Source organism: Vespula vulgaris, chromosome 15 (assembly GCF_905475345.1).
Source record: "Vespula vulgaris chromosome 15, iyVesVulg1.1, whole genome shotgun sequence".
In the NCBI taxonomy this organism is placed as follows: Eukaryota; Metazoa; Arthropoda; class Insecta; order Hymenoptera; family Vespidae; genus Vespula; species Vespula vulgaris.
In genome coordinates this window covers 1,875,139-1,890,625 of record NC_066600.1, presented here as the reverse complement: position 1 = coordinate 1,890,625, position 15,487 = coordinate 1,875,139, and the positions used below count along the sequence as shown (strand labels likewise).

The 15,487-nt window shown below is 37.5% G+C and overlaps 1 protein-coding gene across 8 annotated transcripts in view; it reads left to right on the top strand.

The window, feature by feature from the left end:
- Positions 1–15,408, top strand: part of LOC127069469 (Krueppel-like factor 3) — a 244,791-nt gene extending 229,383 nt beyond the window's left edge. For all 8 annotated transcript variants that reach the window (XM_051006543.1, XM_051006548.1, XM_051006545.1 and 5 more), the window contains 2 exons: positions 3,232–3,443; positions 8,373–15,408. In XM_051006543.1, the coding sequence (XP_050862500.1) occupies positions 3,232–3,443; positions 8,373–8,545 (385 nt within the window). In that variant the 3' untranslated portion in view covers positions 8,546–15,408. The remainder of the gene's footprint in view (positions 1–3,231; positions 3,444–8,372) is intronic.
- The last annotated feature ends 79 nt before the right edge of the window (positions 15,409–15,487 follow it).

Genomic DNA, 15,487 nt, shown 5'->3' with positions numbered 1-15,487 from the left:
ATAAGATCATTCGAAAAGATTCTTAGCTTGGTTACATTTTCGTAGTTAGCCATTCAAATGAAGGCAGAGAAAAAGGAAAAGAAAGGGAGAGAGAGAAAGAGAAACGATATCGATCAAAAGTAATTTCGAACGGGCAAGTTTGCATTCGTGAATCGAGCACTGGATCTTACGACGATGTCAAAAAGAAGAAAAGAAAGATCACGAAGGTACGTAGTAGGTAGATACATAGGTTGGTAGGAAGGTAGATAGGTAGGTAGGTAGGAGGTAAGTAAGTACGTATGTATGTACTTACGTATGTACGTACGTACGCGTCACCTTGAAAAGAGTTTCTGCAGGGAGTGGCGGCTATCCTTCGTCGGGAACGTGCCCGAGCGCATGTTACCAGCGATCTTATTATAACCTTCGTCCAATTAAGCGGCTTTCGAATCGTCCCTGTACTCGTCCCAACGGAGTTATCGCGCGCTGTAAATTAGCTTATCCGGTTCTCGCGATTCTCGATCGAGTACCTTGAAACAAGGGGTGGATATACGTCTCTCTCTCTCTCTCTCTCTCTCTCTCTCTCTCTCTCTCTCTCTCTCTCTCTCAATCTTTCGTTCTCTATCTACAAAAAAATATCTAATTCTTTTAAAACTATCCAAGTTAACTTTCGATCGATCCACCTCATAAACAACAACAACTATCTTAAAGGAGACTTCCGAGTATCGCATTTATCGTATTATCGACGAAAAATCGTCGACTTTTACGATCAAACGAAACATTCCAACTATCGAACGCGTCAGTAATATTCAACACATTTTCACTCGACTTTGTGAGATAAGAAGAACAAGAAGAAAGAACTGATCGATGGACTTAACTCGCAATTTTACATTTACTTCTATTACCTCGAAAAAAATTCAACTTTGACCGACTAATTCATTAACGATTACAAATTCTTCGCGAATTCCAAAGTCAGGGTCATTGTACGGATCTCTTTCGACGAAACTTTCTTCCTTATATCGAGATTCCCGAGAGAGAAAGAGAGAGGAGGATAGAGGGAGGGAGAGAGAGAGAGAGAGAGAGAGAGTAAGGAGAGAAAGAAAGAGAGAGAGAGAAGAGCAACACGAATTCACCGTTTTTGTGACGTTTCGCGCGGACGTTTGTGAAATGAAAGCGGATCTAGATGATCTCGCCCTGGCCATGCCAAAAAACAGGTCCCACTGGAGTACCAAGCGTCAAGATAAGATTGATCGAACGAGTTCGATACCAAGTGCTCCTTGTCTCATTTTTTCTCTCTCTTTCTCTTTCCCTCTCTTTTTCTCTTTCTCTCGCTTTTTCTTTTTTGGATTACACCGACTTCATAAACTTACGAAAAAGGACAAAGAAAGAAAGGAAGAGAAGGGTGAGAAGAAAGCTAAAGTCTCTTTTGAGAATTCCTCTTATTGTCCACCCAAAAAAAGGTTTCTTTGACTCTTGAACGAAGACACGACTCACAGAGGGTATCCTTTATTCGTCGACGGCTCGTAAAATAACGCAACGCTATTGTGGCAAGACAACTTTTCTTTCTTCCCCTTGGAAACGACTACTGTGTTTGCTAAGAAACCCTGCTGTCTTGCATTTCATCGATTAGCCTTAATATTTGTCTTGCCAACAAGCTGTTTCAATAATCCTGCTTTCGTTAAGGGAAAGAAGAAAGGAAAAAAAACACAGACGGTCAGACAAACAGATGGACGTACAAACAATCAAGGAAATACTACTCGATCTTGATAAAACGAATAATCTCATCCGACATCTTGCGTTATTCGATACGCTTCGATAATAAATCGATAATATTATAAGCAAAGTGGAACGTAGCAACGTCAGACTCGCTTAATTGTTCGATGCTTGGCTATTCCCCTTGAATCTATATACTCGTAAACGGGTTAAGAAGAAACGCCGATGAAACAACGCGGAAGCTGTTTCCGATATAGAGATCCGGGGAATCGATTATCGATTTACATCAACAATATCCAAATTCCATTCCAACTTCATCGTGCTTCTTTTTTTCTTTCTTCTCTTAAGAACCATGAAACTCGGATCCTGGCATTGATGTTTTTAACATATTTTTCGTTCGTCCTTCTAAAACACGTAGAACAAAAAAATTCTATGTCAATATGAAGAAAGAATCGGAGAGATAGATAGATAGATAGATAGATAGATAGAGAGAGAGAGAGAGAGAAAGAGAGAGAGAGTAAAAGAAAAGATGAAGACGTCGCCACGTAGCCACCATATCGGAATTGAAATCGGTCGTCAAATTTTTTGCCAATCGCGCGTTCGCTCGTCATAATCAACGTCACCAGCAATACCGCGTGGCGTATAGTTAAGAGAATGCTCGGACAAAAACGCGTTGGAAAAAGTGATCTCGCGAAGCGGTCGGTTCTTCTCTTTGCAAAGAGAGACACCGGCTGTCGAGACTTCTCTCATTGGTTGTACATCAAAACTGAAGATCATGATTCTACCGATGATTACCTAACCGATGATCAACGGACGGATCCATCCTAATGACACTTTTCCACGTTGACGATGCAAAATCTAAGAAAGATTCGATTGAAATGGAAGATGATTCGATTCGATTCGATCCGATCCGATCCGATCCGATCCGATCCTATCGGATTCGTAATTACTGGGAAAATGATTAGAAAGTTAAGAAAGAAGAAGAAGAAGAAGAAGAAGGACGGTGGCGAGTAACCGGCTAACCGGTTTCGAGGATAATTTATGTGCTCTTCCTTTCTCGCCGATCCCCTCCTCGACAAATCGGTCGCGTGAATCATCCAAGAAGCGGACGATTCGAACGCGTCTTCGTCGTCTTCATCGTCCTCTCGTCTTATAGATTCGACCTTTCGATCTTATAAGGATATGAATCGAGAATGTCGAATGAGAAGGAGACCGTTGTCCTCGCTTTTGAGAAGATAACAATTACCCATATATCGATGATTAATGCTTTTCCTTTTGACAGCCTTACGAGTTTTATTCTTTTGTGAATGATATTTTAAAGATAAAAATTCTTCTAACATTACGTCTACCGAAATTTTTTCTCCTTCTCTCAAACAAAGTTGCGTTATTAACAATACATTTACTAACGTATCCCAGAATTTCGAAGACCTTTTTCGGTAGACCTAACGCAGCAATCGCTTTTGATGGAAAAGAAAGAAAGACAAAGAAACAAAAAAGAAAAGGAAAAAGAATTGAACATTTTTTGTCGTTTAATGATTTCAGTGTCTTTCACAAACGACCAACGCTGGCGAGTGGCATCGGATTGAGCGGTAGAGCCAACGCCGGCGTGGGTGGAAACGGAGCTAGTTTAGGGGTCGACAGTGAGTGCGGCGACGCGTTGAAGAGGCGCAAGGTTCACAGATGTGACGTAGCAGGTTGTGACAAGGTCTACACGAAAAGTTCCCACCTGAAGGCACACAAAAGGACTCACACTGGTAAGTTAATTGGTGAATTTCTTAGATCGATCTAATATCGAGATTGAAATTCGAACAATTTTGAAGCGTGACAAGAGGGGAGAATGCCGAGCGTTTTCTTTTCTAAACGTGCTGGTGTACTTTAAGGAAGAGCAACTCGTACATACATGACCATTTATTATCGTGTCACGAAAGAAAAAGAGAGAGAGAGAGAAAAAGAAGCTGAAAGAGGTCGCACACTCTTCGTTACCGTGCATCGTTATACTACATATATATGTGTATCCACACGTACGTGCATATGTATATAGTATATGTGTGTATGTGTGTGTATACAGAACGTCGAAAGAGCTCGTACTTGAAGAATTTCCGGTGGATAGGTACCTTCGTGAAGGCATCGCTGCTATATCCAGAGGAGGGCAGAGGCGGCGTGGAGAGGGCGTGGTCGTGAGAACCAGGATCTTTTGTCTGGTCCATGCTTCGACCACGACTCGTTGGAAATCGCGGTGCTCAACCTCCGACAATTAACCTTGATCCTACCTCCCTTTTTCGTCTCGTTATCTTCTCTTCTATTCTCTCGCTGCTTTGTTTTAATTTACCACGAAAGAAAGAGGTACAGAAAGAGAGAGAGAGAGAGAGAGAGAGATAGCTGTTACTACTTCGTTCAGAGAAATTAAAAAAAAAGAAAGAAAAAGAAAGCAAAGGAAAGAGAGACACTCGACGAACATCTACGGTGACATCCAAAGAAGTAATGAAATTTTTGATCACTTTGCCCATTGGGAGACCGCCATTATTGCTTTACTACTTTTACGAAAGTCCAACGTCGTGATCGTTCGATACGAAAGGCCAGAACCTGATATACCAAGCTCAACCACCGTTGTAAAGCGACCCGGAGAATAATAATTGTTTCAACGAGTGCGCACTGCGCGCTTCTTACCGTGTAAACTACCGTCTATTCGTCATTCTAACACCATTGCATTATACCGAGAGCGCAGAGTGAGAATGTTATATCTTTACTCGGTCTTATATACCTAGCATTGCTCAGCTCTGAAGATGTGGGAAATGCCAATTCGTTGATCGCTGTGATCTCTTCCATCATATCTCGTGCTTTCCATTTTTCATTTTGAATGATATATTCCCTCGTGAAAAAAAAATTTTTTTCTAATTTTCTACTCTTATCCGAATAATGCGGGAATATAGAAAATCTAAATAGAATTATATTTACGAAATACGCCGCGTGTGGATCTTGTCGGAAGCACGTAAGGTACTAATCGTTCTTTAAAATTTTCTCCTAACGTAACATCCTCCCATACGACGTAAATTAAACGAAGTTCATGACACTATCCGTAAAGTTTGTAACATTTATAATGGTACATCCTCGTATGAACGTACAATGTCAGAGGTGCTTCGATCTATCGATTTGGCTACCATGTTATACCGATAACGATGTAACTCGATTTTTCGATTATTTCTTCTAACGATATAAGCCGTCCGCGAAGAAACTCTCGATATAATTCATCTAAAGATTATTCTTCGAATTATCCTAATAGTCGATCCTCCGTGTGAAATTATTCTGTACGAGTAAAATTTGAGAATCCCTGAGTGTAAGAAGGAGAACTCGATGGCAGAAGGCTAGCGTGACCCTTGATAGACAGGGGTAAGGTTTAGTGAGATCTCATGTATCAATTAAAGCGAATTAGCCTTGGCATAAACTTGACAACGACCGTGAATTGGTTCCTTGTATCGAAGGATGCCGATGTATGTAGGTACGTACTCCACAGCAAGCACGAATACGCGTATGTAAGAGGAGAACTGCGCTTCTACTTAGAATTCTTGCTGACAGGCCTACTATTAACAATGCACTTATGCGATATGACCGAAGGCTGCGATTATCTACATCACCAGAGAGTTCAGTATTTCCTGTTAAACACGAGTCTCGACATTGTTCAACGTTTTAGAACATATTTCAAAAATATACTTTATCCAACTCGTACCGATCTAACAAACGAAATATTTGATAATGACAAATTGTCCATTAGATTCTTAGATCCTCGATCTTCAAGATCGATTAGAAAAGATCTCGTATATACTTGTACGCTCGTCTTCTTCCGTGTTCCATATCTCTTTCAAAATCTCATTATTCCTACGACTAAACCATTATGCATTCCTCGCGAGATACGCATCCTGTTATTCGCTAGAATGTTATGCACAAATGCGTTGCTTTTTATGAGAAAAAAAAGAGAAAAAAGAGAGAGAGAGAGAGAGGGAGGAGGAATAAAGTTGAGTGGAAAAGCGAAAAGAAGACTTCGCGAGAATTTTACAACTTTGTGGACGGACAAGTAACGCTCATTGTCGGATTTACATTTTTTTTGTTACCCTCGTAAATAGTCGATTCGCCCGTCGTTAACGGCACGCATCGTATTTGTCACTTACGGTCAACTCAGCCTCCTCCTTTTCTTCATCTTCTTTCTCACCGAGACGCGACGCGATAATTACGTTTCGTGTGCACAGAAAATTCATGATGGAAGGCAAACGAATTGCAGTATTATACACTTCCGAGGATAACGATGATAAAATGATAATAATTAAATCGAAGTAGCTTTCGTCGATCCTTCAAAAACTATTAGATGATATTTCGAAATGATTTCTCTTTTTACTTAGCTCTCTCTGTCTCTCTCTTGCTGTCTCTCTTTCGTTTCGGCCGGAAACGATCCTAACGACGTTACGCGACATTAAGAAGCAATCTCAATTCGTTTCGGTAATACGGAGAACTCTTTTGTTTCATCCATCGTTTATTCAGAGATTCGAATGATATAAATTTTTTATCACGAAGGACCGAGCTAAACGTTTTATCTTCCGTCGAAAGAGAAAAAGAAAGAACGAGATAGAGAGAGAACGAGATAGAGAGAGAATGAGAAAGAGAGAGAGAGAGAGAGTACATTTGAAAACGAGTAATTAGCTCGAATTGGAGAAGTTAATGGTGGCCAATTATGTCGAAGCGTCATTAAAATGAACGATCAAGGATGGCTCTTAATTAACCTCGTTCAAAAATGTCGGGAAAGCTCGTAAAACGATATTGGGAAGAATCACGACGATTTTATAAAAATCATTCCCTAATTCCGTTTCACACTCGACGTCATAATTATTAACGGAGAACTGTTGAGAGGACTCGTATCGTCTCTTCGTAAACGTCATAGAGAAAAGAAGAGAAGGGAATACCCAAAGCTCGAGTTCAAAATGTAAGGAGAAATATAAAGAGAAAATGATTCAACAACTATAACAATAACGATAACGATAACAACAACAACAACAACAACAACAATAACAATAAGCCTAAAGCGATCGCATTTTCTGCATGGAAGACGAGCGAGCGATTATACAACGTCGAAAACGTATCTGTTCTATTGTGAAGGAACGAAGCTTGGTAAAGGCATAGTGCATTCGCTATACTTGCACGTATTATGCGGTCATGAGTCGACGTTACAAATGAGTGGCTAACTTCGTCGTTACGGTTAACTAATGAGCTTGGCGAGGTAACGCGGCGTTAATCTATGGCGCAATAAACGTAACGCTTCTACGGAAAAATGTGATCAAAATGCATTAATAACGTTAGAATTAATGTCTGTTCCGACGGTATATACATACTTGGCACCATACGCGTTTCGATCTAACGTACCATACGCTTTTACATTCACGAGGGAGAAAGAAAGAAGGAGAGAGAGAGAGAGAGAGAGAGAGACTGTGTGGGTGTCCGCTCGCGTCACTCGTAAATGGACTAATTACTCAGAATTACGTAAGCAACGACGCTACGACTTGCTTCCCCGTCATTAGTCGTTTGTACATTCTGAAAGAATTACATAATAATATTTCGTTCCATGATCGTTCGGATTCTAAAACGTTCGATTTAAATCTCTCTCTCTCTCTCTCTCTCTTTCTCTCTCTTTACCTAAATAGAAAACGTGTAAAAAAATTTCATAGGAAGACGAAAGATGGTGTAAATATAGCGATCAAATTCAAGATAGAAACTCGATGACACATCTTGTGGTCCACCTCTTTCTATTCTTTTCTATTTCTCTCTCTCTCTCTCTCTCTTCTTCGTCTTTCGATCAGCCATTATCCGCGTTTAGTCGAAAGCGCTTAATGGGATCGGCAGAGCATTCTCGATCGTAAAGTTCGATTATCCACGCTTCGTCTTGCTCGTGGTCTTCACTGGGAAGGACTGAAGTCGATTTTCAATTGCGTCATCGAGTTGTGATCGTTTCCATGTCCGGACGAATGGTCAAAGAGAAGAGAGAGAGAGAGAACGTGTACTCTTTCCTTCTCTCTCTCTCGTCTCGAATCGAGAAATCCAACGTGGTGACTTGCATACAATAGAAGAGAGCGATGGGCGGTTTTCTGCACGAGATCCCGAGTCGTTGCAACGTGCGACAGCTGTCGAGACGTCTCTCGAAGAAGAGGGTCTTCTCCGATAAGAGAACCGACTCTGGTCAGACCATGGAGATGGTTACAAGGACGTTCTCGGTGTTACGAGCAATCCGCTGCGAAACGAAGCTACGTTCGCAAGAATAACGCGAAAGAAACGACCTCCGTTTTCAATAATTGGGTGCGAAAACGACACCAACGATGTACTTTCTCCGTTCGTTTGCGATTTTATCTCTCTCGTTCCGTATCACGTAGATATTAGATCTATCTAACAGATTAGTACTAGTATTTAATTATTTATAAATTTACGAGAGTTATTTTATACGATAAGAATTTACATTAATCAAAATAACAATAATTGTATTTATTAATTTATAATGTTGCTCTATATCCGTCAATGTTAAATTACTTGGTTGATCGATAGATCGCTACTGGATACGGATAACAAGATCGTTATCGTAAAATGATAACGCATGGTATAAATTATTATCGCAGAGATAATCATGCTAGCTCGTTTCTTATCTGTTACAGGAGAAAAACCGTATCAATGCACGTGGGAAGGCTGCACGTGGAAGTTTGCACGTTCGGACGAGCTTACGAGACACTATCGCAAGCACACCGGCCAAAAACCGTTCAAGTGCCATCTCTGTCAGCGATCGTTTTCTCGGAGCGATCATCTCTCTCTACATATGAAGAGGCATTGATAAGCTCGACGTCCGAATGCGACGAAGATAGATATTACGAGAAGAAGAACACAGAAAGAGAAAAAGAGAGGGAGAGAGAGAAAAGAACGGTGGATAGCGGAAAGAAGAAGGAAGCTGTTAAGCTCAAACTTATCGACGCAACCACCGAAAAAAAAATCAATATTTAAAGACTACGACGACGGAAACGACGATTTTACATCGGGACCTGAAGAGCTTAGGCACTAATTTAGGATAGTCGTCTCATTAAGGACGACAAAGCCTGGCTGAATGAAACTAGAGAAGAAAGTTGAAGAATTTTTAGATCGTTCGTTAGATTTAGAGCTTTTTCTTTATTTTTCCCTTCTTTTTTGTTTTCTTTTTGTATTTCTTTTTTTTTCTCTCTCTTTTTAACACGACGATTATCTCACGCGATTATCATATTTCTCGACGCTCTTTGTTTTCCTGCGAACTCTAATATTAAAAATTTTCCCGTTCGATTTTTGTTTCTCTCGCCAATCAAATTCCTACGTAGTATATATCGCACACTGCTTTTCAATCTTTTTTGTATCATTCGACTATTTATTTTTTTCTTTCTTTCGAAATCTCCTACGTATTCGTTAACGATATTATCGTCGTAAATCTCGACGAGTATAACGAGTCAAAGTTATGCGGATTAAATTATATCGACGTAGGTTTAAAGAGAAAAAAAGAAAATAGAAAAAAATAAAAAAAGAAAAATGCGAAAACAAAATAAAGTCGATCGCAATGTTTAGAGAGAAAATCTGCAAAAATATCATCGATAGGCTATTAACTATAATACATAACTTCGATCATTATGCACAAAGAATTTCGCGTTTAGAAACGGACAATCATTTGCGTTTCGTTGAACGAAAGATTAGAAGACATTCTAAAAGGTCAGTATTACAAGTGCATTAAGCAATATCGTCGTGGCATTAAATCAATGCTTCTTCGTATATATACATACATACAAAAACACACACACACACACACACACATACATATATATATTTTTTTTCTTTTAGTCGTGCGCTCTTCGATCGTTGGAAAAATTTTTTTTTCTTTTTTTAAACAAAAAAGAGCAAGACGACGTAGGCGTTAGTTCGTCGAACGAATAATTTTTAATAGCCTCGCGTCAAGGTGCCAAATAGAAACAAAAAAATAAAACAGAAAATAAAACAAAATGTACTGTAGAATGAAAACAATGGTGCAAGGATTTTTTATACGTACGCGTTTAAAAGTGTTAAAATTAAATAATCGATTGTAATATAAGACAAAAAACGCTCATATCAGAATTTTGTACGATCACGAAAAAATATAAACAAATTCGGGCATCCTTGAATGATCGTGATCGTGATAATTTTGGATAACTCGATGAAACGGCAGCCTTGACGTTAAAGCCTAATTAAACAGCTTCGTTTAGCACGAGAGAGATAAAATCGAATGGATCATTCGACTTTGCGCTTCTAACGTAAGGATCGCAAATATCACGGGACCTCGCAAATCAGCACGCATTTACTCGCAACTATTTTGTGCTTAGAGATAAAAGATTTCGAAGATAAGAGGGAATAAGCCGAAGAGAGATTGGTCGAAAGATGATCGACCTAATTGCGAATGTTACGTTGACGAAACGGATTGATTTCCTTTTTATTTCGCTAATACGCTAATTACGTTCAACGTAAGTTCAATAACGAAAAGGACGACGATGACGAGGACGATGACGACGACGACGATGACGACGACGATGATAATGACGAGTACGACGGTCGGTGGTAAATTAACATTGTTACGTGTTGTATTCCGATAGGTAATAGTGCCTTCTAAGATTAAGGATGAGAACGCTGCGTTAGGCCTTAAGTATTACTGCTAGTGCCTTAAGTCACGCGAATCTTCGTGCTTGTACACCTTTCATAATCCGACCCTTCGAATCCTCGCCCGAAGGAACGGGCAAAATCTTCACAACTCGTATGCGTTTAACGTCTTCTCGATACGAGAGTCGCAAATCGTGCTCGAACTTTCACTCCTCGTGACTCGCTGCACCGTGGTGTCTAGTTCGTCGATCGGTCTGTCGTCGAAACTCGGAAAAGTTATTTTGCTAACTGTTCTGATCCTGACGCTTTCAAAAAAGGAAAAAGAAAAAAAAAGAAAAAAAAATACCTATAAAGAACAATATATCTAATCTTCTTCGTCGTTTCAAATTAACAATAACACCCTATTTGGAACTCAATGGAAACATAATCATTAATATATTCGACATAAATTTCGAACGATTCGAAATCCTATGTATTATGTGAGTCACGATTAGTTTTCCTTGTAACATTATTATTATTATTATTTCTGTCGTTAATATTTTCCCACGCGCTATATATAATTGAAAATTTCCATAATGAAGGTCGATGAAACTAAGTACGTGGCCCTGGGGATATCGGTCTCGTTAAAGAAAGCTAATCGTAGAGACACGAGGACGGGCGTGTCATCTTGTTCGATGCAAAAGCGCGAAACGCAGAGGAGCTCTAACTGCTCCGGGTAGCTTGTAAATAATTTTCGCATCGTCGTCCGCGCGAAATTCAATCTGAAAATGGACGAGGTGCCACCCAAGAGGCCGTTTTACGATCTTGATGACTGATACCGTTGTACCTTCCTTGTAGGGAATTTCTTCGGGCTTGAACAGCCGACAGTAATCTGAGCGCAGTGCGGGCGATGAGAAATGTATACTGACGTCACGCCGACACCATCCTTGATCATTATCATTTTTTTTTCTCCTACTACTCGCGCGAACGCACGCCAGGTCGTGCACTTACTTATGTATATAAAGTAGATCCCTTTCAACCCTCCCACCCCTTCTTCTTCTTCTTCTTCTTCTTCTTCTTCTTCTTCTTCTTCTTTTTCTTTTTCTTCTTTTTCTTCTTCTGCTTCATCTTCTTCGTTCTTACACGTTAAGATTTCAAATACGAGATCGCCCTTGAATCTGAGAAAAAATTTCAACGAACTATGACGATCGCGTGCATTAAGTTCACTGCAGAATCAGCCAACTTAAGTTTCACGACGGTAAGGTAATGCGAGACCTATTCGATCTATTTATTATAATAAAACTCGGCCGGTCGAATCGATGAATGGCCAAGAAAATAAAGGATTCAAATTTACCGTCCGATTTTTCTTTTTCTTTCTAGGGCCGATCCAAGGAAAAATTATAGCATTTCAAGTGCCTTAAAATATGTTGTTCGACCGGTCGAGATCCTTTCGAGATTCTATTCGTTAAGAATTCACTTTTCGTTGCTGATTATCATGAGATTATCATCGATGATCGATCTTGAAAGAATATCGAATTAATATTAATAAAAAAAAAAGGAAAAGACGAAAAAAATGTTAGATATAATCGTTCGATTTCCTCTGTGGAAATAAATCTCGCTAACGGTTCCTAGATTCGTCCTAAAATTCGTTATATTTTATTGTTCGCGTTAACTTCGTTATTAAAAATTTCATTGTTACTATATTAACTATTTACTTTCGTTCGTGCATTAAAAAGATGCATCGAATTATAATATTGCAGGGTAGAAAGAGTTTCATATACGAATAATCTATATAATCTTATTATATCTAAAAAATGTAACAATAATTTTACTAACCTTTGCATCGCTATGACACAAAAATATTTATTGCTTCACTTTTCCTATTAAAAAAAATATATATATATATATATATATATAAATGCACAAGTGCCCTCTCTCTCTCTCTCTCTCTATCTCTTTTTCTCTCTGTCTCTCTTCATCTCTCATAGTTTATCTCTGATAAAAAAAAATAAAAGAAAAAGAAAAAACTTACAAAAGATATCAACGTTAATTTATTAAAAGTAGACTATCATAAAAATAATCTATTACATAAAAACGAATTTTAAAAATTACAAAAAAACATAGCGATGCAAGAAAGGGCTAGTTATAACATCTAATAACTTATTTTAAATGAAAGAACAAGAATCGTAGATTAAATTGAATGATCGTTGAAAGATAGAACGTAGTATACTTCGTAAAATGAAACAAACAAAAAGACGATTTATTTATTTACAGGGTGGTTCGAAAGTTCCTATAGGTGACCTTAAAAATCAATTATTCTTTGTCGAAACTTATCAGGCTATATTTCTTTTCGTCAGAATTGTGAAAAAATACTACAAGCTAAGCTCGCTTTAAGAGTAATTAATTTTTAAAATCACCTACCCTGTATCTCTCTCTCTCTCTTTCTCTCTCTCATTCTCTCTTCTTAACGTCCTCTATTTATTTTCATTTATTCTATACTCTATCAATTTCTTTACCTTTTGTTTACATCCTCTTCTCACTTCGTTCAACCTTCTATCCTTGAATATCACCGTTCGATCGATGTAATTGAATTCGTTATAGAATTCCTACATTTTCTTAATCTTCTTGTCGAAATATAGTGACTAATAACCTTCTTCGAAATTAAGATAATTCACAAATTATCGAAAAGAGAACAACGCAAAACTACGTCACTACAAAGTACGTGAAAAATGTCTATGCTCCTCTATGCTTTCTCTCCCTCCAATTCTTTATCCTAACTAATATTCTCTATTACGAAGATTTAATTCTAATACAAAATCGTAATTCAACGCGTATCAGCTCGATCGACGGACGATTAACCTAATCGATGTTATGGCCAAAATCATATGGCCTACGGCATTGTACTGCATGACGAATAATAAACGAAACTATTAGAATATAAGAATAGCCAATATAGAGGAGCAATAATTGTTGTAAATAAATATGTAAAGTTTATTCGTTGAATATATCTCGTTGATGGACAATTAGAGGAAGAAAAAACTATAATCTAGAATAATCTTTCTCGATATAACTATATATGTATATTAATATAATCAATGGGGGCCAGTAATTCTCTCTCTATATCTCTATTCCTGTCTCTCTCTCCCTCTCTTTTTCTCACTCTTTCTATTTCTTTCTCTCTCTCACTCTCTCTCTCTCTCTCTTTCTCACTCTCACTCAGACTCTCACTCTCTCTCCCTCTTTATCTCTTTATCTCTATCTCTTACCTGCGCTCTTAGATCTCGCACGGACTTACACACAAATTATGAGCTGCGTCGAATAAAACTGATTCCAAATTTTCCTTCTATATTTTCGTCGTTCTCGAAATTAGCGAAGAAAAATAATCTGCTATCTTACTACGATGCTTACCGCAACACGTCTAAACGCGTACTGTGACTCGACCTATGTAAGTACGTGTTATCCAGCCGAACGACCTACCTTAAGGACAAACAAACAATGTTCGTATATGTTCGTATTCATTCTGACTGTCATTGTTACTACAAAAACTGTTTTCTTACGATGTTTATCTTAACAAGTTTAGACACGTAACTACTACGACTCGATTTACGTATTGATATCCGAACGAACGATAAAGAAACAAATAATACATACATTCGTATCAATGAATACTCTGAGGCTATAACAAAATAAAGACTCGTTTGTAAAAGATGATGGAAGAGAAGTGAAAATTTGGAAGATAAAAAAAAGATAAGATATCACGACTGCGAGCCACTAACTATTTTACTCTACGTATGGTGTATGTTGCATATGAACGTAGATACAGACAACAATAGTTAATAATAATTATAATTATAATGATAATTATAATAATAATAATAATAATAATAATAATAATAATAATAATAATGATGATAAAAAAATAATATTAATATTAATAAAATAATAAAAATAATATTAATATTAATAATAAAAATAAAAATAAAAATAATAACAATAACAATAACAATAATAATAATAATAACAATAATAATAATAATAATAATAATAGTAATAATAATAATATATTACGCGCGAGCTCTCACATTGTATAAAGGATTGCATTAAAATTAACTTTATACTTTCTACCGTTCTAACGCTACTCTCGTTCGCCGACGTCTCTGTCGCGTCGTCAGGGAAGATTCTCCCGTTAGTGCATTAAAATAAAAACGTTTGTATATATACATATGTATGTATGCATTATACATATGTATTTATACAAAAAAAAATATATATATAAACGTATATATAAATATAGACAAATATAGATTTATTGTAAATGTGGTTGTAATAATCTTATTACTGTTATATCGATATCGATGTCCTTGATTTGGATAATTTATTTATTGCAACGAAAGAAAGATGATGAAAGAAAGGTAGAAAGAAAGAAAGATACGAAATATTGTATAATGTACACTCCCTCTTCTCTCTCTCCTCTCTCTCTCTCTCTCTCTCTCTCTCTCTGTCTCTCTCTTTCTCTCTCTCTCTCTCTCTCTCTCTCTCTCTGTCTCTCTCTCTCTCTTTCTCTTTCTCTCTCTTTCTCTCTCTCTCTCTCTCTGTCTTTCTGTCTCTCTCTATCCCTCTCTTAGCGAGAGAAAGGAGATCATAGCGAAAATATTAATGCATTACGCACGAAATTATATAAATATATACATACATACATCTATATATTTATATACATTATATCGTAACGCGTTTTCTGGAGGCGGTTCTTTTTTTACGAAAAAAGTCCTAAAGATATTTCGACGACGTAAGATTATCAAGCGCATATTCAATACTATAAACTCTATGCGTTTCCTAGTTAACGGAAATATAATTCATCCTGGCAAAAAGCGAATCCCCGTAGGCATGATCTATGTGGATCGCGCCGATCTACGGAACGCGCCGCTCGATAATTATTATTATTATCGAAATGATGGTTACATATTTTAGATAATGTTATTATCATTATCATTATTATGATTTTTATTATTAATTGCTACTATTACTATTATTATTGTATTTGGCAGGGTTACGACATTAAAAATTGAAAAAAGTCTACATGGCGTATCTCATTGATTTATCCTCCTTTCTTTTCCCCATACCATTTTTTCCTATAATAAATGAATGTAATGTCTAC